Genomic DNA, 23323 nt, shown 5'->3' on the forward strand with positions numbered 1-23323 from the left:
CCAAGAAACTGACCAAATGGACCGTGAATTGGGTGGGCCCTATCCATGAATCTGCAGGGCTGGGTTCCCCGTTAAAGCGAGATAAGCATTAAAGCTGCCACCACGCTGCTATCCCACAGTTCCCTGCGAGGGCTGGGTTTGATTCCCTTTCAGACACCTATTCCTTACGCCCACCTACCCCTGAGACCATAGTTGATTCTGTTTGTGCCTCTTGTCAATACGTGTCACTCCGGCTGTCCATCGCTGGGGCTCTGACAAGTGTCGTAAGTGTTCGCACAGATTGGAGGGTCTCTGCACAGTGCAGCTAAGGAGTCTGGCTAAATAAAGTCTTTGCAGTCTGACAGTTTCTCTCAAGACACATATGGCTAAATCTTCCAACCCAAGGTTGCTTGCTTTTGTTAACTTTCATGAGGCCTCATGTGGTCTTCTGCTAACAATTCTTACCCAGCTAAATGCTTCCGGCTCGTATGTTAAAATAAGCTTTTAGTTCTTTGCTTACTCCTACTTGCAGAACAGCTTTAGTTTCAGGGGCACTCATTTAACAAGCATCTTATCTCCTTCTAAATTGTAACTGACGATTTACCTGATCCGCTGAGCTCAGGTCATGGGGCAAAGGTCAACACTGCACATGGGGAAGTGGCGACCTACATCTCGCTGCAGCAGTCGTCACGGAGACTGTACCCCCGGGTAGAGTGCAGCAAGCCTAACCATTGCCTGGTGCTGTGTTCCAGGTCTGATCACTGGTTCCATTGAACCCACGGAAGAGTCCACGTCTCTGACCGGCACAAGGAGACTGGAGATGTTCAAGCCCAACCACAGGCTCGTCAAACCAGTCCAGCACGGGCACTTGGCTGGGGAGCGCCCCCAATTAGTGCCCTGTTAACTAGACGCCACCACTGGCGTGTTGGAGGGGCAGTTAGTCCTTTATTTATAAATGTATTAACACGTAACGTAGCAATTTGCAAAGACAGAGTATTTTGGAAGCTCTGGACTGTACAGATTTTGTTACTTGTTTTGTTATAACGTTTATGGAAGGGCTCGAGGAGGAAACGAACAAGGTATTTAATAAAAGTAGCGCCATTTCCATTTGGGCTGCGTGCTGCGCCGCAGCGTGAGATCGGCGGCCTCCCTTTTGTTTTAGATTGGCTAGTGTAGCGATAATTTATTTCCTTGGCTTAACACTCCTGTTTTAATCAAACCAGGTTCATTGTTACGTCAGGTGCTTGCCATGCTGAGCTGCTCCCTGCCTTAGTACCACTATGAGCTGTCAGTGTCTCCCACCTCCCCGTTTGACTGCTGGGAAGATTGACCCCAGAACCCTACAAAACCAGACATCCCCCTGGGCAGCAGAGTAGTGTTCCCAGGGCAGATGTGGGGAGGCCCCAGCACAGCAGCGGTGCCAGAGCAGGTCAGAGGCGACGTCAGTGGGAGCCGTCCTGCAGAAGCCAGATGTGCTCTCCTGGCTCTGCAGCACGCCTGTTGGAGAGAAGAAGGGAACTGTTCATGCTGTCCAGCCCCAGCTCAGTTGCTGTCTTTGTGGCAGCCCTCACAGGCGGCAGCCGGGCCTAAGGGCATGAGGCATAAGGGGCAAAGTCAGCATTGTGAAGAGGCCGTTACAGAAGGAACTGGGGGGGTGCCCAGTGTGGCTGGGCGGAATGGCGGTTTGCTGGCCTGGTCTGCCTTTGCCTTTGTCGTGTGTTCTAGGCCCATTCAGATGCCCAGCCCCAGCATGTGGTGGTGGTAATCAAAGTAGCACGGACCAGAGCCCCTGTCTGAGCACAGCAGCTACGGAGTGTGTTGAGCCCAGATTATTATGCCACTGAAACAGGCAAGGCCCCAGCTTTAATGTGGTGTAATTCCAGTAGAGACACGCATTTGCCTGTGTGCGATGCGCCCCTTAGGACAGTTCGAGCTCCTCGGTAAGCGCCGTCAGGGAAGTTTGACTTTACTGACACCGCAAGGGCTTGTTTGGCTTGGAATCCTTTCATTTAACATGTAGTGGGGGAAATGCAAACCTGCTGGCTGAGAGCATGTTTACTTAGGGCTTCTTCAAGTGCTGCAAACCTTTAGCCCCCAGCTTTTGCAACACGTACACACACCTTAATAATAGTAGGGAGCAGCCAACTTGGCCTTAATAATAGTAGGGAGCAGCCAACTGCTTAACTAGTTTCTCTGCATAGCTGCTGGTTTGGGTCCATTCACAGTTCAGTGCTTTCTAGGCTCAGAAACGCTCACCCTCCTGGGCACACATTTAGCCTTTGCATATCAGCCCTGTTCCTTTTCGTTCGGAAATGTACATAGGACACTTCTTTGATGTTCCATTAATAAGCTGATACTTTTTCAGTCTTACTCCTTTTTAGATGTCAAAATGGAAGATGATTGACATTTTGGTACAATAATGTGTGGTGAACAATTGGCCAGGGACGATTTTAGAACCCGGTGTGTAAAAATCTCTAGCTAATTCTAAGCTTTGTGCCTCAACACAGTGCTAGCGAATACCACTAACGAGGGAGAGACTTTACCAACAAACCAAGGGGCACATGGAACTACCATTGTGACCAATTTCTGAAATTCCTGTTACAGAGGTTTCTGCATTGCTGGAAGAATCTTTAGAAATGTTCAGCTGCCACCTGGTTTTCCAGGATTTGATTTCACAGCCTAATAAAGGTTATTTTCTTCGTATGCGGTTGATTTGTGTTGCATGTCCATGTTGGGGCCAGGAGACGGGAAGCTGGAATGTGGAATGCATGCTGTCACGCAGCCACAGGATTAGTGTTACGCCCCACCCCCAGCTTTGGAACAGTCCAAGGGGGTCTCACTCTTCCTTCAGGGTAGGCCACATGGCTTCACTGCATTCTAAAACTGGATTTCGGGGGCATCAGTACTCCTGCTTCATTCCAGAAGCTCTGTTCAGCCGGTCCAGCTGAAAGAGGCTTGTGCACTCTTCAGGGATTCATGCACCTCAGCAAGTATTTACAGTGACACCCAAGCAGCCGGGTTTAAACTGGAACACAGCATAGAGAGGCTTCAGGGTAGCATCGAGAAATGAAGGTTAAAGCATGGTCCATTCTGCTACAGCCAAGCTGTTCAGGCTCTCGCTGTCTCTCAGTCTCACCTCCTTAGTGCGTTTCCCAGGGCCGAGCCCCCAACGCCCTCCACCTCACACATACCCAGTCCTTTGTTCTCGAGCGGGGGTCTGTGCCCAGCTTCCCTCCTGAGAGGTGGGGGAATCCTCCTCCCTCTGGGGCACTGGTTGCTGGGTGTCATGTCCCGGTGAGTGGGTTTTCCACTGTCTTGGATTTTTCATTGATGGGGGGGGGAGGGGCATCAGTCTTTTTTTGTAAAGACCCGTTCAGGCGCAGATAAGTAGACAACATTCGTACCTACAGTTCCCAGTCTGCTCGAAGAGAAAACCACCCTTTTTCCTCCAGTGGGTACTAACGCAGCACAGAGGGGAACTTGAGGCATGCAGCAGGGTCATTCCAGAGAATTCCCACTTCATCACACATGCACATTAGACAGCAGCAGGCACTGCCCTTAATGTGAGGCTGCAACCGAGGCCAGCGTTTGCTTCCCATAAAAGCCGCAAACGAAGGCCGACTGGCCAAAACGTTACGGCAGGCATGAGCCGAAACTAAACTTTTCTCCCCATAGCAGGCAAGGGGCAGAGTCAGTTTACGGGGCTAAGCTGCTTGGGCTCTAATGCACAGGCCCAGTGTTGCTCAAATGCACATTTTCAAAGTTACTATTTGTACAGCATAGTAAGGCTGCGCCAACCAGCTAAAAACAGGGTGTCATATGACTGCTGGGGGAACCCCTCTGCTTTCATTCAAAGCAGGCCTAGCAAAGCCTGTATCCTGGCATCAGGGCCATTTCTCTGGCAATTGAATCCCCTGCCCACCCCCGAAGCCTGACATTAATCTAACAAGGTGCAGGTGGTTAGAAAATTCTTCAACCCTAATTTGCCCAAATGGAGTCAGGTCACCGAGCCGTGCAGTGGAGGCCTCATCGACCCCACAGAGCCCCCAGGGCTGCTCAGCGAGGCAAAGGGGGAGGTGCGCTGACGCTACGTGCCTGTCAGTCACGCCTGTCTCAGGAGAGCCGCAGGTCGTGTTTCCACATACGAACCAGGGCATTACATTAGAGCACGTGGGCCAGGGTCTGTCACCTTTACGCTGCCTTGTGGTCAAGGTCAGGGTGGCAGCACGGGGAGGGGGGGGGCGTGAGAGAGACACACACACCAGAAAACCGACAGCCTGTGATCACAGGGTTTCTCCTCCACCCACACAGAAGGAAAGCTGAGAGGCCAGCGTCTCTCCTGGGGCAGTTCCAGGCGTTCAGAGGCCTGAACTCGCAATGGTCTTTTTCAACTTGTTTTGTTTCTGGTAAATTTAACCTAATTCTGCATTTCCTGCTTCTTCATATTTTTGGGTTTCGGTAGTTGGTTTGCATTCACTAAAAGTTTTGTGTAAGTTTTTCTAGGGCTTCAGTGCCTGGTTCTCTCAACCTTAATTCATCTTAGAAAGGCTTTTCAGCTGGGACCTGGCTAACCTTCCACATCATTAATGGCGGATTTACCAGCTGAGCTGTCAGAAGCAAGGACAGACATTTCACAGCGAGAAACAGCCAGGTCAAACTTTATTAAAGCTCCTGTAAATTATTTTCCCAAGCCAAAATATGAGATGGATTTGGAATACCCTTTCTTTACCAGTAAATCAATGCAGTGACTGTACTTCCATGCAAATGGCAGTGTAAACTGAAAGGAATAATCAAAGAGACAGTTACACATCAATCAGAATTCAGAGCAGTGCACTAGTACGGCTCCTAAGAGAGTAACAGAATTGTAGGCCTGGAGGTGACCTTGCAGGGTCATCTAGTCCACCCCTGCACGCATGGCAGGACTCATTATCTAGACCAGGGGTCTCAAACACGCGGCCCGCGGGGTTATTTTCTGCGGCCCGCCAGCTCCCTGTGCCTGCCTGCCCTGCCCCTGCACCGCTCCGGGAAGCGGCCAGGACCTGGGGGGGCGGTCTGTGTGTTGCCTGCCCTAGGAGGTCCTGCCCCCGGTGCACGCCTGGCCGGACCCGTCCCCCAAACCCTTTCTGCAGCCGAACCCCCTGCCCTGAGCCCCCTGCTGCACCCCACACCCCTCCTGCACCCCGACCCCCTGCCTTAATCCCCCTGCTCCATCCCTCCTGCACCCCAACCCCCTGCCCTGAGCTGCCTGCCACAACCTGCACCCCAACCCCCTGTCCTGAGCCACCTGACACACCCCACACCCCTCCTGCACCCCAACCCCCTGCTGTACCCTGCACCCCTCCTGCACCCCCTGGGGGCAGGGAGGGGGCGGAGTTGGGGTGGGGATTTCAGGGAAGGGGTGGGAAGAGGCAGGGCAGGGGCGGGGACTCACAGAAGGGATGGAGTCGGGGCAGCGGTGAGGGGTGGTGGTCAGTGGTGTGGCCCTCGGGCCAATGTACTAGTCCTCATGTGGCCCTTGTGGTCATTTGAGTTTGAGACCCCCTAATCTAGGCCATTCCTGAGAGGTGATTGTCTAATCTGCTCTTAAAAATCTCCAGTGATGGCGATTCCACAACCTCCCGAGGCAATTTGTTCCAGTGCTTAACCACCCTGACAGTTAGGCATAGGTATTTCCATCCTTGCTGCAATTTAAGCCTATTGCTTCCTGTCCTGTCCTCAGAGATTAAGAAGAACAATTTTTCTCCCTCCTTGTAACAACCTTTTAGGTACTATAAACTGTGATCATGTCCCCTCACAGTCTTCTCTTCTCCAGACTAACCCAACCCAATTCTTCCAATCTTCCCTCCCAGCTCATGTTTTCTAGACCTTTCATCATTTTTGTTGCTCTTCTCTGGATTTTCTCCAATTTGTCCACATCTTCCCTGAACTACTCCTCAATACTCCAATTGAGGCCTCGTTAGCTCTAGAGACGGCAAGTGTCATCGTGTCCCTTTTACAGGTGGAGAAAACGATTCCCTGAATGGCTTCAGATTTAACTGACAGATTGGTATGATTTTAAACTAATAATATTAACATCTGTACAACTTTTATCTATATATGCTGCAAACTAGCTCCTAGTTCAACCATCCCACAAGGAAAGCCGAGGAACCACAAACTAATATAAAAGCGGATAAATTTGTTCAGCATAGTCTGTCTTCAGTGATAACACAAGGCTCTTGAATGCTCTGTACTTACTTCCACCCATCTAAGTAGCTTTTCATGAACAGGTCCATCATCGTTAAAAGGGTTTGTGTTCAAGACATCAGCAACAAACTCCCTTGGTGTGATCTGTTGGGTCTAATGAAATAAAAGGTTTGTCTCAGTCGTACTCTTACCTGGTCCTGCCAATGAGCCTCGGGCTTATTCATGTGCAGAGCTGCATCCAGACCGGGTAGCCCCCAGTAATACTGATGTATACAGGACCGGGAGAGAAAACGCATTGCTCCCAGAGTGGCAGATTTGCTATATTCTTAGATCTGACTTGTGAGAAGCAACTCGGCTTCCACAGTCTGACAGGAAACACTTTTTACACACTGGCCATTGAAAAGAAGCTGCTTCCAACCCAGCTCACAGAGCCGCACAGACTGCAGGAAAGTGCAGGAGGCAGGTGGTCGCTCTTTGCTCACCCCAGCCCTAGATGACATGGTTCACTCAGTGATATAAGAAACAGACAGGTACGAGTAACAGATTTACTCACGATGACGTGTCCAGCCACAGACACCTGGCCAGCCCACAGCGAACCCTCATGTCTAGAGGTGGAGCTATGCGACTGCCTCTCACCAGGGCCTGCCTTGACCAGCAAGGTGTGGTAGCCTAGGGCTAGAGCCACAGAGAGACTTCGTCTCCTTGCCATGCAGTGTTATTCCCAGACTCCCTACAATGCACATGGGGAGAGTGAGGTGCCTAAGGGTCTGTCTACACTGCAATTAGACACCCGCGGCTGGCCCACGCCAGCTGACTCAGGCTAAGGGGCTGTTTAACTGCAGTGTAGACTTTTGGGCTGGAGCATAGCCCAAGCCCTGGGACCATCCCACCTTGCAGGGTCCTAGACCCCGGGCTCCAGCCTGGGCCTGAAGGGCTACACTGCAATTAAACAGCCCCGCAGCCCAAGCGTGGGCCAGCTGCGGGTGAATAACTGCAGGGTTAAACATATCCTACGAAAGCAATTCACGAAGCCAGCTCACTGAGCAGGAATCCTAACCCCTCTGCCCCTTAAAGGTAGCTGGGCATCTCCCTCCACAGGATTCATTGCCGAGCCCGCTCCTGGAGTCAGAGACCCGCATCCACCACACAGCCCATTGCAGCCAGTAGCCCAGTGAGCAGGGCACTCAGCAGGCATGGAGAAGCCCATGTTCAAATCCCTGCACTGGTGCTGGGACTTGACTTTAGGTCTCTCACACCCCAGCCACGTGCCCTGCCCACCAGGCTACAGCGTCACCCTCACTCTGGCCCACCCACTAGTTAATTATTTATACAAAGTGGAATGGCTTCAATAGGAGAGCACCAAAGCCTCAGGTGCAGAGCACGCATCTGGGAGGCGGGGCATGTGGCTGCCAGTCACTGCTCTAACACAGCCAGAGCAGGAAGTTGAAAACCGATCATAGCTGCGGGCCCTAACCATTGCACTGGTGGGTATTCTGGGCCATACAGCTGCCCCCAAAGTCCCAATGTGCTTGCCTCCAGCAGGCTTTTGTGCAGCCTAAAACACGCCCACCTGATGAAGCCCCACGGGTGAGCCAGGGAGGGGAACACCCAGGCTGAGAATCCAGCCAGGGGTTAGGTGTGCACTAGGGCGCTGAGCAGTTTGGTGGTGTTAGGACATTGGTGGCTTTGTGCATGCACATGGGTTGGCATGTAGCCACCTCGGGGCCTTAACCAGCAGTCACTTAGGTGCTTACGGGGCTAGGCAGCATCTAAGCAGGACTTTTGAGGCACTCAGGAATGGTGGCCTCAGCTACCTAAAGTGACAGTTAGGTGCCGAGGTCCCTCTGTGGATCTAGCCCCAGATGCCCTGTCTCTTGCTGGCAGTTTGAGCTTCTGCACTCACTGCTTCCACTGGGAAATTTGCCTTTGTGATTCCTTGCATCTCCTCTCTCCTCTGGCCCAGGGGAGCGAGCTGCCTTGGACACTGGTTCTCTACTCTTCTCCTTTGCTCCACAAGCCTAAGGAAGGATTTTCTTCCTCTGGCTCATGATTCACAGTCGGGACCCCTCTCTCCTGGAGTTAAGCACCTAAGCCAGCTCAGCCACTTAAGTAGCCCAAGTCCTAGCAGCCAAATATCTCTCTCCTACTCATGCTTGATAATGCTGACCCTCACCCTACCTTTCCCTGTGCCTCTGGCTAGCTTTTATGTAGGCACTCTGCTGCTCCTTCCACCTCTTGGTGGCCTGATGTGGGGCAGGGAGGTATCAGGTGTCCGGTGTACTTAAAGCACACCTATGGGATCATGCCCCAGTGGCAAGCTAAGTGTCCCCCTGCCTAGATTGCGACTCCTCCTTCAGCGCCTCTGGGGCTGTGACGTGAGCTAGGCTCTTAGCTGCGGGGCAGCATCACTACTTAGGCAGCTTTGCAAAGCTGACTGGCAGAAACGTAGGTGCCATGGGGACTTAGGCACCTTTGATTAAATGTCAGTGGCACCTAAGTGACGGATGTAGGCGCAGAAAGACGCAGTAGGCACCTCGATACCCTGGCCCAGCTTCAGCATTGATAGGAAATCATACCTACCCAAAGCTTGTGCACAAGCCTCACAACTTTGGCTGTGATCTCTCTGGCATCCTTCTGCCTGATGGAATTCAGGATGATGTCAGTCAGAAAACAATGGCACTTCCTGGCATAAAATATCTCTTCCCGTGCCAAAGCAAAACTTAGGAAAACTATATCTACAAGGAGAGTGTCAAACACAACATACAGAATTAGACACCCTATTTCAGCGTACCAGCCCTTTTCATTTAGCCGGCCACTGAGCCACCTGTCTCCATTGTCATGGGTGCAACAGAATCCTGTAACACGCCATGTTCTGATCCAGGGTCAATGGACGTTGCAGAGTAAAAACTGACCAAGGATTTCAGGATTCTACCCTGGCTTTTTCTAATTGCTAAAAATATTTCCAGCTTTGCCTGCTGAAGTGTTGGGGAGCGTGACAAGGCCACTGGGATTAGCTACAAACAGCATCAGTACATTTCAAGCAGTAAAGCCTCTGGCACAGCAGAACGTCTCTAAAAAAACGTTTTCCAATAGGAACTGAATTGCCACTCTGTCCATTTCACTGAGACTGATACAGGGTTGGGCCCCTACAACAGCAACTACAGCAACGTAGCTGCAGGGATCTGCCAAAGAAAGCAGCTCTGTGGGTGTACACATACCTGGAGAGGTCTATCATGGTGTGTGTGTGTATGGGTGGGGGGGGCCTGGCCCCAGAGCTGGCCCCTCTGGACTTCTCACAAGGAATAAAGAGCACATTGTAGCTGCAACGAAGAGATTAGTGATTGGCTTATTAGTCGCCAGGCACTACCAGTGGGGACTCAATCTACAAATTTACCTGTAGTTTGTACTGCAGGAGCAGGCTCTAGCTACACCCCATATTCGTCACAGTAATATTATGATGATATGACATGATTATGGTATAATTATGATGCATTTTTTACAAGATGGGTCATGTAAGGTGTTATTGGAAAAGGTATGATTTGCTGAAGATATATAATTTTTGTATCTGAAGTTATGAATATTGACTATGGATCTGTATTTCAAATGTGCTTACTCTGGAAACACCGACAGCCAGCCTTTCAGGTATGACACTGATGAAGCTAGACAGTGCTGATGGCTCATCAGCAAAGACAATGGGCTGTAGAAAAGCTTTGTCTTACTGCAAAGGTTTCAACCAGCCTCTAAGTAATGGCTCCTATGTCTCAGCAAGGGCATGTGACCAGACCACATGGTACTGAACTCCATTTTGAGTACCTGTATTTTTCTAGGCTGGGAACTGTTTTTGGAACAAAGGGTTCCCGCCCTATGTTAAAGCTATATAAGGTGGAGTGTGACATCATCTAGTGGCCTCACTCCCCACACAAGAGAACTCCTGGAAACACCTGAGGAACAAAGACTGAACTGGGGGAAGTGCTGGTCCCAGGCTAGAAGGATTTCTAGCCTATGTATGGAAACCTGGTGAACTGCTTGTATCATCAGCCAGAGTGAGAAATTGCTAATTCATATCCAATCTTTCTAGTATTTTAGGCTTAGTTTGCAATTTTGTTTATTTATAGGTAATCTGCTTTGGACTGTTTGCTATCACTTATAATCACTTAAAATCTATCTTTTGTAGTTAATGAACTTGTTTTTTGGTTTATCTAAACCAGCACGCCTTTAAGTGAAGTGTTCGGGGAAAAATCTCAGCTTGGTTAACATATTGAGGGAGAGGTGAACCATTTATGAGCTTGCATTGTACAGATCCCTGTGCAGTGCAACACGGTATAATTTTGGGTTTATACTCAGTGGGGGGTGCGTGCCTGGGGAGCTGGGTCTTATCTTGGCTGCAGCCTCTCTATTGCTGGTTCATACAGCAGCTGGTTGGAGCCTGCATGTAACCTCAGCTGGGTGTGTCCCCACCTGTGTAAATGCTGGTGGGAGTGTAGGACCGGAAGTGGTCTACAGCTTGTCACAGCAGCACAGTGTGAGAGGGAGCCCAGGCTGGTAAGTGAGAGGGCTCAGTGGTACCCCAGTTCCAGGTGACACCCCGCAGGGAACCCGTCACACTTGCCCTTTGGGGAAGTCAGTTAGAACTCGGCGTGTACTGTAAGTGCTAGGACTGATTTATTCTAACCAACTGTGACTACACACGTCTATAGTTTGTTAGGGATTTATGATATTTTGGTAATCTACTGTCATCTCGTCTTGTCTTCCCTCTACTAATGATATAAACTTGTTGGCCTTCATGCCAGCGCAAAAATTAAACAAGAATAGTTATAAAAGTGCTACCAAGAAGTTTGGTACTTAGCTCCTCATACTATAGACCAGGAAAAGGTATCAGAGGCATTTGTTGTCACACAAAAAGCCTTGTGGCACCATCGAAACGCTAAATAAGCTGCCAGATTTCCAGTTCTTTTCAATGTTACCTCTAGCCACTGGTTGAGTGTTTGCATTAGCCGGTTTGATGCCAGCACTGTAAACAACACTCTCTTCATGCCAAGTGCAAGATCCATCACTGCCTACAACTGGAGGATGTTCGACTTTAAGGATGAATCCTACATTATTAAATTCTTTGGTTACCATGTTGGTTTGGTCATTGGCGGTTGTTTCTGGGGATAAAAAATATGTGGATTTTCAAACAATAAAACCTGCAAAACTTCTAACAGGATTAGCACATCTATTCACAGCAAATGAGGGGCACAGCATTTTCGCCCCCTTACTTCTAGCTGTACCCCTTTATTATTAAGGAATTATTATTAAACATTTATACTGCAGTAGCACCTAGAGTCTACCAGTCTGGTGCAAGGCGCAGAACAACCATATTATAAATGACAGATGGCAGTCCCTGCACCAAGGAGCTTACAAACTGAAGGTACAAAACCACAAATATTCTCTCCCTCCTTGGTATTGAAATCCTGGAAATACTTAGTGATGGTTAGCATGTGCTCCCTTAGTCGTTGCTTAACCAAGCCCAAACAGATTTAGCCTGGGATGTTCAAAGGAGCCTAAAAGAGTTCTAGCTATTGAGGTAATCATATGGGCTTCCTCACCATTGTACTGGAACACTTTGCAATCATTAACACATTTTACCTTTACACCACCCCCAGGAGGTAGGCAGTGCTAGCATCCCCTTTGTACAAGGCACAGGGTTCATTTTGTGACTTGTGCAGGGCCATGCGGTAAGCTTGCAGCTAAGACAGAAACTGAACTGAGATCAGGTGAACCCCATTTAGGCCCTGCTCCACTCTCCTCAGCTCCACTAGGTGCCTTTGAAAACCTCAGCTTTAGCTCTTCCAGTCTTTCCCCAGGAGTAGCTCATGGCAAGCAGAGACTTGCAAAATGTTCTCACTACAGCCTGGCATCAGCTGAGCCTATCTCAATTCAGACTAGCACAAGACTAATGATTGTGTGCTCTGGGCTTACTGTAATGCCCTGCATCTGAAACTCAGAAGCATACAAATCATAGAGTCTTTTCAATTTTGTTGTGAAAATAAATTCCTCTGAGCTGGTCTTGTACCCTGATTAGTTCTGTACAGTGCTAGGCATGTACTACAGACAAAGCCTAATGAATAAAATAACTCCAATACTTAAAAGGAATTGTACTAGTATCTTCACAAAACTTTGAAGAAGACTCAGTCAGATCCTCTGCCTCTGCTCAAAAAGCCCTGGGACCAACCCTTCGCAGTCCCCTGAACGAGGACTAGAATTGCACTCCCATTGTATTTTCATCACGCTCCCAACTTCCACACAGAACGTCAGTGTTGTAGAATGACAGGTTTCAGAGGAACAGCCGTGTTAGTCTGTATTCGCAAAAAGAAAAGGAGTACTTGTTAGTCTCTAAGGTGCCACAAGTACTCCTTTTCTTTTAGTGTTGTAGAAGCAGCAGTGATCTGTATGCTCTGTATGACTATGCTATGTATAACCTGTACGCTCAAAAGGTCTGTTACACCTCCCCCCCATTTTGTCTCCTCTCCCCCTTTGAATACCTGTGAAGTGGCTTTCCCCCCTCCCCCTCCCTCCTGGAATGCTTGTGGGATGAATGGGCTGGTTGGAAGATCAGAAGAGCTCCCAGGTATACAAGGTGTCTGGGACTCTAATTAGGCAGCAACCATACACCCATGCATGGACACTGCATGGACACTGGCCGAGGTGGAGTGGTTTGCATAGAGTAGTCATTGAGTGTTATTAAAGTAATTGGTCCAATTTCTTTCCGGAGACAATAATATGTTACTGAGATTCCAACTGTATCAGACAGGAAGACGAGTAAGTGTTTTTAAGCACAGGAAACCAGATTCTGTTTTCAGCTACACAGGTGAAAATGTGAAGTAACTATTGACTTTAGTGGAGCTACTCTGGATTTACACCTCAGCAACTGAGGTCAGAATTACCCAGTGTCTGTAATGGAGGAGGAGCAGGGAAATTAATATCCGTGAATTAATTTCACTGGGCCAAATTCTTCCCAATTGCGAGTCCACTGAAATCAATAGTGATGAATTCAGCTCTCTTTGTCTCACTGTGAACAACTCTCCTGCACAACTTGCTGTTGTTACATCATGCTACCAAAGTGCTGTCACCAAAATCATCGTCTCTCCCACCTTTCTGATCACATTGCCCCCTTCTTGCTTCAGATCATAGAATCATAGAATAACAGAGTTGGAAGGGACCTCTGGAGGCCATCTAGTCCAACCCCCTGCCCAGAGCAGGACCAATCCCAACTAAATCATCCCAGCCAGAGCTTTGTCAAGCCTGACCTTAAAAATATCTAAGGAAGGAGATTCCACCACCTCCCTAGGTAACGCATTCCAGTGTTTCACCACCCTCCTAGTGAAAAAGTTTTTCCTAATATCCAACCTAAACCTCCCCCACTGCAACTTGAGACCATTACTCCTTGTCCTATCATCTGCTATCACTGAGAATAGTCTAGATCCATCCTCTTTGGATCCACCTTTCAGGTAGTTAAAAGCAGCTATCAAATCCCCCCTCATTCTTCTCTTCCGTAGACTAAACAATCCCAGTTCCCTTCACTGGCTTCTCCTCTGCCTCAAGTTCCCGGACCTTGTCCTCACCTGTAAACCTCTCCACCACTCTTCTTCCCTCAGTAACAGTTTCTCAGCCTCCTGCTTCCAGTGACTACGTTTGTCCCAAGCCACCTCCAAAAAGCCCTTTTGTGTCCTTCTCCCACTCATATCTTCACACCTTCATCACACCATCATCACACAGAGTTCCCAGTGACCACTCAAATCCCTCCTTAAAGCACATCTTCTGCGGAGCACTTAAGCAATCATCCACCAAACTGAGAAATGCGTGACACCAAAAGAAGCATGCCGGTACAACCAACAGGCAGCTGTACACAAATGAAGAATGCTTACTTGTAACCAGAGTTCTCTGCAAGCACTGCGAAGTCATAGTAATGGTAATGCGCTGCCTAGCGCAGCCTAGTGGTAGAACCTTCTCCAACAGTGGCCATTGGAGCACATGTGCACCCCTTCCCATTCCTCCCTTCAGGGTGTCCAAAAGTTGTGAGAAAGAGAGCTCTACCCCCTCAGTTCCTTCCCCGCTACAAATCATAATAGGACTCTGAGAAAGAGGGGAAAGGTGGCGGAAGAAAGAATTCCATTTACAAGCAAGTAACCACCTCTTCTTTGCGTGGGTCTGCATATTCCCACTTACGGGTAAGTTGACAAGCAGGGCTGAAAAACTCAGAAAGAGAAAGCAGAGTTGTAATTAAATAAAGACTGACAAACCATTCTACCTAATTTGGCATCGGCTCTTGAAGCCAAATCCAAAGCATAATGTTTGGTAATGGATCGACTTCCAAGTCAGTCTTACAGACTCCCCCAGTAAGACCATGTTTAAGGTAAGCAAGAGCCGAATAATATCTTACAACAGTAGGCTCAGGAACTGTCACCAACTTGTAACATTCAATGATACATTATCTAACCCATCTGTAAATACGCTGCACAGATACATGAAGACCCACAGGATTCTTAGCCTAAGAAACAACCGACGTAGATGAACTTCCAAAACCTTGTGGCTCTATTTAAATAATCTGCTAGAACCCTTCCAGCATCCAAAGTATGTAACACACATTAGTATGTGATTTGGGGGGAAAATAAATTAATTATCTGATTCATCCATATGGACTGGAGTGCTTCACTTCCATCTGGTGCAACACTTGGAAGGAACTGAGCTGGTAGAAGGCGCTGTGCCCCCTTATAGAGCCTTTCCCTCAGGACATTCCAAAACTCCGAGGGGACAGGTAGGACAGCACATGCGTTTGCTCTAACGGCCACTGCTCCGAGGTGTTTCTGCTGCTAGGCATCACTGGGCGGCACATTACCATAAGTGTGAATAAGCAGAGCCACTCAAAGAATCACTTTCAGATTAGCCCACTCTAGAGTCATCTGGTGGATGTGTCTGAATTGTTCTCTCTGTCTGGCCCCTATGAATTGCTGAACATTTCCCTGGGGAACTGAGTGTCCTCAATGCCAATGGAGTCAAGAGGAACTGAGGTTACTCAGCCCCTCACAAGAGAAGCTTAGGGTCGGATTTAGAAAAACATCCCATTTTTAGGCTCCATTGCAATCCACAGAACGCCCGCTTGACAGCCACCTACCTCTGTAGACACACAAACTCACTTGGCACCTAGGCATCTATGTTTCTGCCTCTGACCACACACACATTCAAATCCCTTCTCATCAGGCAGTAGAGGGGCTTGAACAAGTGATCCCTCATGTCCTGGTGGTGCTCTGGCCACTGGGCTAAAGATCATAAGAGACCTGCTCCTGCTTCCTTCTTCCCCAGTTCTTTTGTGTAGATCTAGGCGGCCTCTGAGCATGCCTACTTGATCAGGCCCCTCACATTAATTAGGTGGAGGAGCATCTGCCTTACCACAGTTCATGAATCATTAGCAGAGCTAGGTGCCCCCCTGCAGCCCAGATTTAGGCACCTAGCTCCGTGAGAGGGGCAGGGCTTAGAACACATCTCTCATAGGCATCTCCCATTGGCTAGGTTAGGCAGTTTCCCGCCTAACATGCTGGCTTTTGTAGATCCCATCCCTCTCCTCATCCACTGTATAGGGAGCCTGGGCACCAAACTCAGGCTTTGTGGATTACAGTGTTATTGTGTGATTTGCTAGGCGCCTAAAAGTTAGGCATTGTGACACTCAGCATCCCGATGCCTACGTCCCTTTGTGAATCTGGGCGGTAGTGTCTTGCAGCATTGGTTCTTATATTAAGCTCCTTGGGGAAGGACCTATGTCTTTCTCTATGTTTTACACAGTGGTGTGTACATTGATTGACAGCTCTCAATAACTAACAATAATTTGAAAGTAGCTACTTAAGAAGAGGACATGGTACCTGGGCAAGTGCTACTGCTCATCCCCACGCTGAACTTGCTAGTTATAAGCTGCTTCAGCCAGGGAGGGGTTGGGTGAGGATCTGTTAGAGAGGGAAAATCGTGACACAAATAAGAAATAGGGTCTTTTTCGCACAGCTCCTTCCTTTTAATCTCCGGTTCGTCTCAAATCTTTTTTACATCTTGCTGCCCAGGTGCATCCTCCCATGTTGCATTTCCCTAGACACATTAATTATTGTTTTCCCCAGGCTTGTGAACTTCAGGCCCAGGCCTCACTCCAGCAAGGTGCTGAGGAGTCCAGGGTGCACAACATACCGCAGCAGATGCTGAGCACAGTGCGACATCAGGCGCTTTGATGCTTATATCCCTGCAACAAGGGCTAAAATCTGGCACACAATAAAGTAATACAAATAAATCATAATTAATACCTGGTAGGGAATCTCTTTTCTGAAGGAAAAGGAAACTTGCTCTTCACCACCTTCACACCCCTTCTGAGCAATCTGCATTAGTTTACATGTTGTGGATCAGCACAAGGGGCAGGCATCACTTCAGTTGCACTCAAACCCTTGGCCAGGTCTACACTAGGAAATTAGGTTAGTATAACTATGTCATTCAGGAGTGTGAAAAATCTACCCTGCTGAGCAATGCAGTTAAACCAAGCTAACCCCCAGCGTAGACAGCACTATGCCAGTGGGAGGGCTTCTTCCATCGACAGAGCTACCGCCTCTCAGGGGAGTGGAGTAACTACGCCCATGGGAGAAACCCTCCTGTCAGCATGGGTAATGTTTTCCCTGAAGTGCTACAGCAGGACAGTTTTAAGTGTAGATCTGCCCCGAGTTTGGAATCTGAAGTGGGCCTCAAGTGGCATAGGACTAGAGCTATGTACGGGGTGAATTTAGTCATCCAGGTGCTGCCCCTAACTGCAGTGGGAACCCCTCTGGTTTGTGGAAGAACAAGAGGAAGAGGTGAGATTCTTTCATCCTGACATTTCTTTTTTGTTAATCAGTATCACCAGACATTTCTGGTTTCTTTAAGCATCACGTTTACTCATTAATTTCTCCTGCCATTGTTAAAGTAATGAGCACATGACACTTACCTTTTTCTGTTTGCTCCCGGCCCCTCCACTCTTTGAATGCTGCCATTTTTTCCATTGGGTAAGTCTCCCTTATGGTGCTGAATCTGTGTTTTTCAGCAGGTAGGGTAACTGGCAAATTCTGTTTGGATGCGTGTTGCTCCGAATGTTTCTCTTCGGCACTGAATGCAGCTGGAATAGTCTGGTCATTTTCCTGAACTCCATGACTTATTTTCGCAGGAGATCTGTCAGCAGGATCTTTGATGTCACCCCCATTTTCAAGTGTTTTATGACAAAATACATTATCTGCAAGGTTACTGCTGGATATTGTCACATGCCGGAATTCACATCTTTTGGAGTTTACCATATCCCATTCCTTTACCAGGGAAATTAATTTCTGAATGGGAGTGGATGAGTTTCTATTTTCTGATTTTTTTGCTAAATTGCCTCTTTCCCCTTTCTTCCTTGGAGGGCTTGCTGAATGTTTACAATAGCTGGAATTTTCCCCGATGTCTGTAGACTGATGATATCCTCCAGATTTATTCCTTCGTTTTGTCCCTCTGGTCTGTGAAATCATTCTGGTATACTTCTCATTCTCTCCTTTGCTATCCTGCATGTCTTTTATTTTACTCCAGGTATTAACACACCAGTTACTGAAATCCACAGCAGTGTAGGAATGTTCCTGAAAAGGGAGTGGAAAGCGGTTATTTTTAAATGACTCTTCTTATTTGTCCCAAAGGCACGGTAAGTTTTGCCTTACCTGATCGCTTAGATTTTAGCACTGCATAAACAGGGCCATTTTGTGGTCTAAGTTGTATTGGCATAAACTTGTGAGGCAGCAGGAGCTGAGAACTGGTCATTCTGAGCACTTGTCCATCTAGACCTTGCAGAGGCCGCACACTGAACCTTGCCCATGCTACCAGAGCTATAACCACATGGGGCTAAACCCACAGAGGTACTTAGGCATTGTGGGCTAGATCCACAAGGGGATTTGGGTGCCTAACTGCCACTTTAGGCAACTCATGCCAAAGGCCCAGTGGAATTCTCCAACTAGGCGTTCCCCTGCCTATCTCACCTGTGGAGCCCAGTCCAGTAGGCATGCTCAGAGCATGCCTACCAAATGAGACCCTGCATAAAACAGACACAGGTGGAGGAAGTGCCACCCTTTTGCCCATTAGTTAGAGCAATCACCCAGGAGATGGGAACCCCAGGTTCAAATCTTCTCTGCCTGAATGTGGAGTAGGGCAAGTGTGCCTGTTCTTATGGGTAAAAACCTAGCACAGAGAACACTGAGACAGGGAGTGGCCTTCCCTGGGGCAAACTGGACAGGTCTTGATCAGCCATGTTTACTCCAGAAAAGAAGCACAAATTGCTCTGGGAACTCAAAATGACAATGGCACAGAAGCTATCTAAACCTGAACACTAAAAAACTATCCAAACAAACTAAACTACAATTAGCTGCAAATGACTGAGATTTTCTTTCTCCTTTTATAGATGGAATCTTCTCATTTTTCTGTAATATTTAAAGAAAATACCTTCAGCTGTTTTACCCTGAATCTGTATCTCTTGATGCTCAAAAACCTGTTGTTCTATACATAGGTGTTGGGACCCGAGAGACTGGGGGTCCTGCCGTACCGCCTGGCTTGAAGTGGTTTCCATCATATCCAGGGTTTACAGTTTGGTTCAATGGCTCTCAGCACCCCCACTATACAAATTGTTCCAACACTCCTGGTTCTATTAAAAAAGTCATTATTTTTTCTGAACTGCTACTGGCATCTTGATGTGAGTAGATTCTTAGAAATTATTGCACTTTTGGAAGAAAGATTTCCTCTTTACGTAGAAGTTTCAGAACTTTCATTTTTGTTGATAATTTTGCAGTAAGAGTTAAGACAACTTGTCCCAAGCTGCAACTGGACAATTTAAACATTCAGGTCTGAACTGTTTTTTAAAACTTATTGTTTTGAGGTATTTCTGAAAAAAATCTTACTTCTTTTGGGTCTTTGCTGAACTCACGCTCCTTATCCCAAGTCACAATATTTAATCTTCTAAATGGAAAAGAAGCTTCATCGTAAGTTTCATGTTTTTTGACCCACAATCTGTAAAATGAATATTTTTCAGTTTTTCTACATTTGTGAACCTTTGAATTTTTTTCCAGGGACAGCCTAAGGTTGTTGGGTTGTGTGTGCATTCTGGTGAATGTTAAAATTAGTTTTATATGAATTTTAATTATTGGGGAATTATTAGACAAGATAATGGAGTGGCTGATATGGGACTTGATTAATAAAGAATTAAAGGTGGAGTATATAATTAATGCCAATTGACACGGGTTACTCTAAAATAGATCCTGTCAAACTAACTTGATATATTTTTTTGGATGAGATTACATATTTGGTTGATAAAGATAATAGTGTTGATGTAATATCCTTAGACTTCTGTAAGGCCTTTGACTTAATAGTTCATTTTTATTTAAAAACTAGAACAATACAAAATTAATGTGGCACACATTAACTGGATTAAAAACTGACTAACTGATAGGTCTCAAAATGTAATTGTAAACAGGGAATTGTCACTGAGCTGGTCTGTTTCTAATGGGATCCTGCAGGGACTGGTTCCTGGCCCTATGCTATTTAACATATTTAGCAATGACCTGAAAGAAAACATAAAATCATCACTGATAAAGTTTGCAGATGATACAAAAACTGGGGAAATGGTAAAAAAGAAGAGGATAGGTCCCTGATGCAGAGCGATCTGGATCGCTTGGTAAACTGAACTCAAGCAAACAATATGTTTTTAAATGGCTAAATGTAAATGTATACATCTAGGAACAAAGAATACAGGCCATACTTATAGGATGGGGGGCTGAAAAAGTTTGGGAGGGGGCAGGTGGATATTCAACTGAATATGAGCTCCCAGTGTGATTATGTGGCCAAAAAGGCAAATGGCTGTCAGAGGGGCAGCCATGTTAATCTGTTTCAGCAAAAACAACGAGGGGTCTTGTGGCACCTTAAAGACTAACAAATTTATTCGAGCATAAGCTTTCGTGGGCTGTGACCCACTTCTTCAGATGTATGGAGTGAAAACTGCAGTAGGCTAATGTGATTCTTGGATACTTAAACAGGGGAATCTCGAGTAGGAGTGAAGAGGTTTTTTTGCCTCTATATTTGGCACTGATGCAGCCACTGCTGGGATCTTGTGTCCAGTTCTGGAGTCCACAATTCAAGAAGGATGTTGATAAATTTCGTGAGGGTTCAGAGAAGAGCCAGGAGAATCATTAAAGGATTAGAAAACCTGCCACATTGTGATAGAATCAAGGAGCTCAATCTATTTATTTTAACAAAGAGAAGGTTACAGGGTGACTTGATCACAATGTCTAAATATCTACATGGGGAACAAATGTTTGGCTCTTCAATCTAGCAGGGAAAGGTGTAATATGATCCAACAGCTGGAAGTTGAAGTTGACATATTCAGACTGGAAATAAGGGGTACTTTTTTAAGTGACGGTAATTAATCATTAGCACAATTTACTAAACATTGTGATGGATTCTCCATCCCTGGAAAATTTTAAATCAAGATGTGATTTTATTTTTAAAGAAACATGCTCTAGTTCAAAAGGAATTATTTGGGGAAAGTTCTATGTCCTGTGTTATACAGGAGGTCAGACTAGATGATCACAATGGTCTCTAATGGCCTTGGAATCTATGAGCCTATGAAACGATAGAAAATAGACAGGCATCTTCTTTACCTGTATCCATCGCACTGATAAAGTGCTTCAAAAAGAGAAGGAATTCTGTACTCCTCTGCTTCTTGACAAAATAGAGACCATTCTCTGTAAATTGTAAATAAACATAACTGTACAGTAATTCTCTCAAATACATTTAGATTATCTTTTCTAAATACTAGTCAATTTTTGAAATCATCTTCTGTAATCAACGATGCAAAGTGATCGTGCAAAATGCACTCTCCCTAACTTGAGTCATTTCTTATTTTGCTACTGATGCAATATTAACACATGGAAAAAATAGAGGCCAAAACTTTCAAAAGTGTTTATGACTTTCGGGTGCCTTGTGTTTTGGATGACATACAGGCATCTCAAGTTGGGAACCCAAACAATGAAAGGTGAAATTGTGGTTCCACTGAAGTCAAGGAAAAACTTCCATTGACTTCAGTTGAACCAGAATTTCATTCCAGACATCCAAAATAAGTGAACTCTTTTGAGAAAAACAGTTCAAACTTTGAATATCTAACACTGAAAAGAAACTGCTCATGAACACTCAACAGAGCAAGATTTATGTGTAGAAATCATACAGCAAATAATTTTGAACAACAAACGAGTTTAAGTAAACCATGACCTGTTTGCAGTCAATTTGCACACAAAAAAAAGAAGCTAAATTTGGTGAATAAATTATTGGCTACAATTTTTTGCTCAGGTTTTCTTTAAATTCACAAAGCCTTATGCTAATTTTTCTCACACTAATGTTGCTGTATGAATTTGATAACAAATACTACTGGAACTAAAAATCTTGCTTTAATGCTTTAATCACCATGTAAATCAGAAAACCTATAGGTGGAATAAAATATTAATACCTTTCTTCCTATAGATATCTGGAATAAGACTAATAAAACGCATGATCTCTCTTTTCTTACTTAAATTCAGATGGTAAAAACAGCTTGCCAAGTCTAAGGAAGTTGAGAATGTGTCGAAATATTTGCCCATCTCCATGGATTAGGAGACTCTGACCATATGTAATCCAATAAACTTTTTTGCAGTTTGACAGGAGCTCTGGACACTGGAGAAATAAATATATATCGTAACTTAGGAGGTCAGAGTTACTTTAAGACCTTTTTTCTTCCCACCGTGTCCCCCCTTCAAAGCAGCTCTCCTTCTAGCCAGGGAAGGTTGAATGTAGCTAAATGTAGAGCGAGTTGTTAGAACATTATGCTACTTCGCTTGCCGATGGGGTTCATTTATATCAGCGGTGCCCAAACTTTTCCTGTCGCGCCCCCTCTTACCAGTACTGGAATTTCTCTGTGCCCCCTCCTCCATTACTGCACAGTTGGCTCAGTAGAGGAGCTTGGGCTGACGCAGAGCTGGCCTGGTGGGGGAGAAGGAATAAGGGCAGAGCTGGGCTGGGGATGGAGCAGGTGGTGGAGTGGAGCTGGTCTGTGGGAGGAGCGGAGGTGTGGCTGGGGGTGGAGCTGGTCTGTGGGAGGAGTGGAGCTGTGGCTGGGGGTGGAGCAGGGGGCAGAGCGGAGGTGTGGCTAGGGGTGGAGCTGGTCTGTGGGAGGAGTGGAGCTGTGGCTGGGGGTGGAGCAGGGGGCAGAGCGGAGGTGTGGCTAGGGGTGGAGCTGGTCTGTGGGAGGAGCGGAGGTGTGGCTAGGGTGGAGCTGGTCTGTGGGAGGAGCGGAGGTGCGGCTAGGGTGGAGCTGGTCTGTGGGAGGAGCGGAGGTGTGGCTAGGGTGGAGCTGGTCTGTGGGAGGAGCGGAGGTGTGGCTAGGGTGGAGCTGGTCTGTGGGAGGAGCGGAGGTGTGGCTAGGGTGGAGCTGGTCTGTGGGAGGAGCGGAGGTGTGGCTGGGGGTGGAGCTGGTCTGTGGGAGGAGCGGAGGTGTGGCTAGGGGTGGAGCTGGTCTGTGGGAGGAGCGGAGGTGTGGCTAGGGTGGAGCTGGTCTGTGGGAGGAGCGGAGGTGCGGCTAGGGTGGAGCTGGTCTGTGGGAGGAGCGGAGGTGTGGCTAGGGTGGAGCTGGTCTGTGGGAGGAGCGGAGGTGTGGCTGGGGGTGGAGCTGGTCTGTGGGAGGAGCGGAGGTGTGGCTAGGGGTGGAGCTGGTCTGTGGGAGGAGCGGAGGTGTGGCTAGGGTGGAGCTGGTCTGTGGGAGGAGCGGAGGTGCGGCTAGGGTGGAGCTGGTCTGTGGGAGGAGCGGAGGTGTGGCTAGGGTGGAGCTGGTCTGTGGGAGGAGCGGAGGTGTGGCTAGGGTGGAGCTGGTCTGTGGGAGGAGCGGAGGTGTGGCTAGGGTGGAGCTGGTCTGTGGGAGGAGCGGAGGTGTGGCTAGGGGTGGAGCTGGTCTGTGGGAGGAGCAGAGGTGTGGCTGGGGGTGGAGCTGGTCTGTGGGAGGAGCGGAGGTGTGGCTAGGGGTGGAGCTGGTCTGTGGGAGGAGCAGAGGTGTGGCTAGGGTGGAGCTGGTCTGTGGGAGGAGCGGAGG

At 47.5% G+C, this 23323-nt stretch overlaps 2 protein-coding genes across 4 annotated transcripts in view; one reads left to right on the forward strand and one right to left on the reverse strand.

Annotated features, from left to right (window-relative positions):
* Positions 1 to 2682, forward strand: part of PLEKHG4 (pleckstrin homology and RhoGEF domain containing G4) — a 172707-nt gene extending 170025 nt beyond the window's left edge. For all 3 annotated transcript variants that reach the window (XM_073307290.2, XM_073307293.2, XM_073307294.2), the window contains one exon: positions 732 to 2682. Coding sequence is in view for 1 of the 3 variants with exons in the window: in XM_073307293.2 (XP_073163394.1) it covers positions 732 to 737 (6 nt within the window). In the remaining 2 variants the exon portion in view is untranslated. The remainder of the gene's footprint in view (positions 1 to 731) is intronic.
* A 1954-nt stretch (positions 2683 to 4636) lies between these two features.
* Positions 4637 to 23323, reverse strand: part of KCTD19 (potassium channel tetramerization domain containing 19) — a 50229-nt gene continuing 31542 nt past the window's right edge. Inside the window, exons 10-18 of the mRNA XM_078848078.1 lie at positions 21773 to 21915; positions 20871 to 20954; positions 19116 to 19224; positions 17153 to 17810; positions 16059 to 16139; positions 11127 to 11309; positions 8743 to 8897; positions 6214 to 6315; positions 4637 to 4756 (exon numbers count right to left, since the gene is read on the reverse strand). Of these exons, the coding sequence (XP_078704204.1) occupies positions 4658 to 4756; positions 6214 to 6315; positions 8743 to 8897; positions 11127 to 11309; positions 16059 to 16139; positions 17153 to 17810; positions 19116 to 19224; positions 20871 to 20954; positions 21773 to 21915 (1614 nt within the window). The 3' untranslated portion in view covers positions 4637 to 4657. The remainder of the gene's footprint in view (positions 4757 to 6213; positions 6316 to 8742; positions 8898 to 11126; positions 11310 to 16058; positions 16140 to 17152; positions 17811 to 19115; positions 19225 to 20870; positions 20955 to 21772; positions 21916 to 23323) is intronic.

This window comes from Lepidochelys kempii, chromosome 12 (assembly GCF_965140285.1).
Source record: "Lepidochelys kempii isolate rLepKem1 chromosome 12, rLepKem1.hap1, whole genome shotgun sequence".
Taxonomy (NCBI): domain Eukaryota; kingdom Metazoa; phylum Chordata; order Testudines; family Cheloniidae; genus Lepidochelys; species Lepidochelys kempii.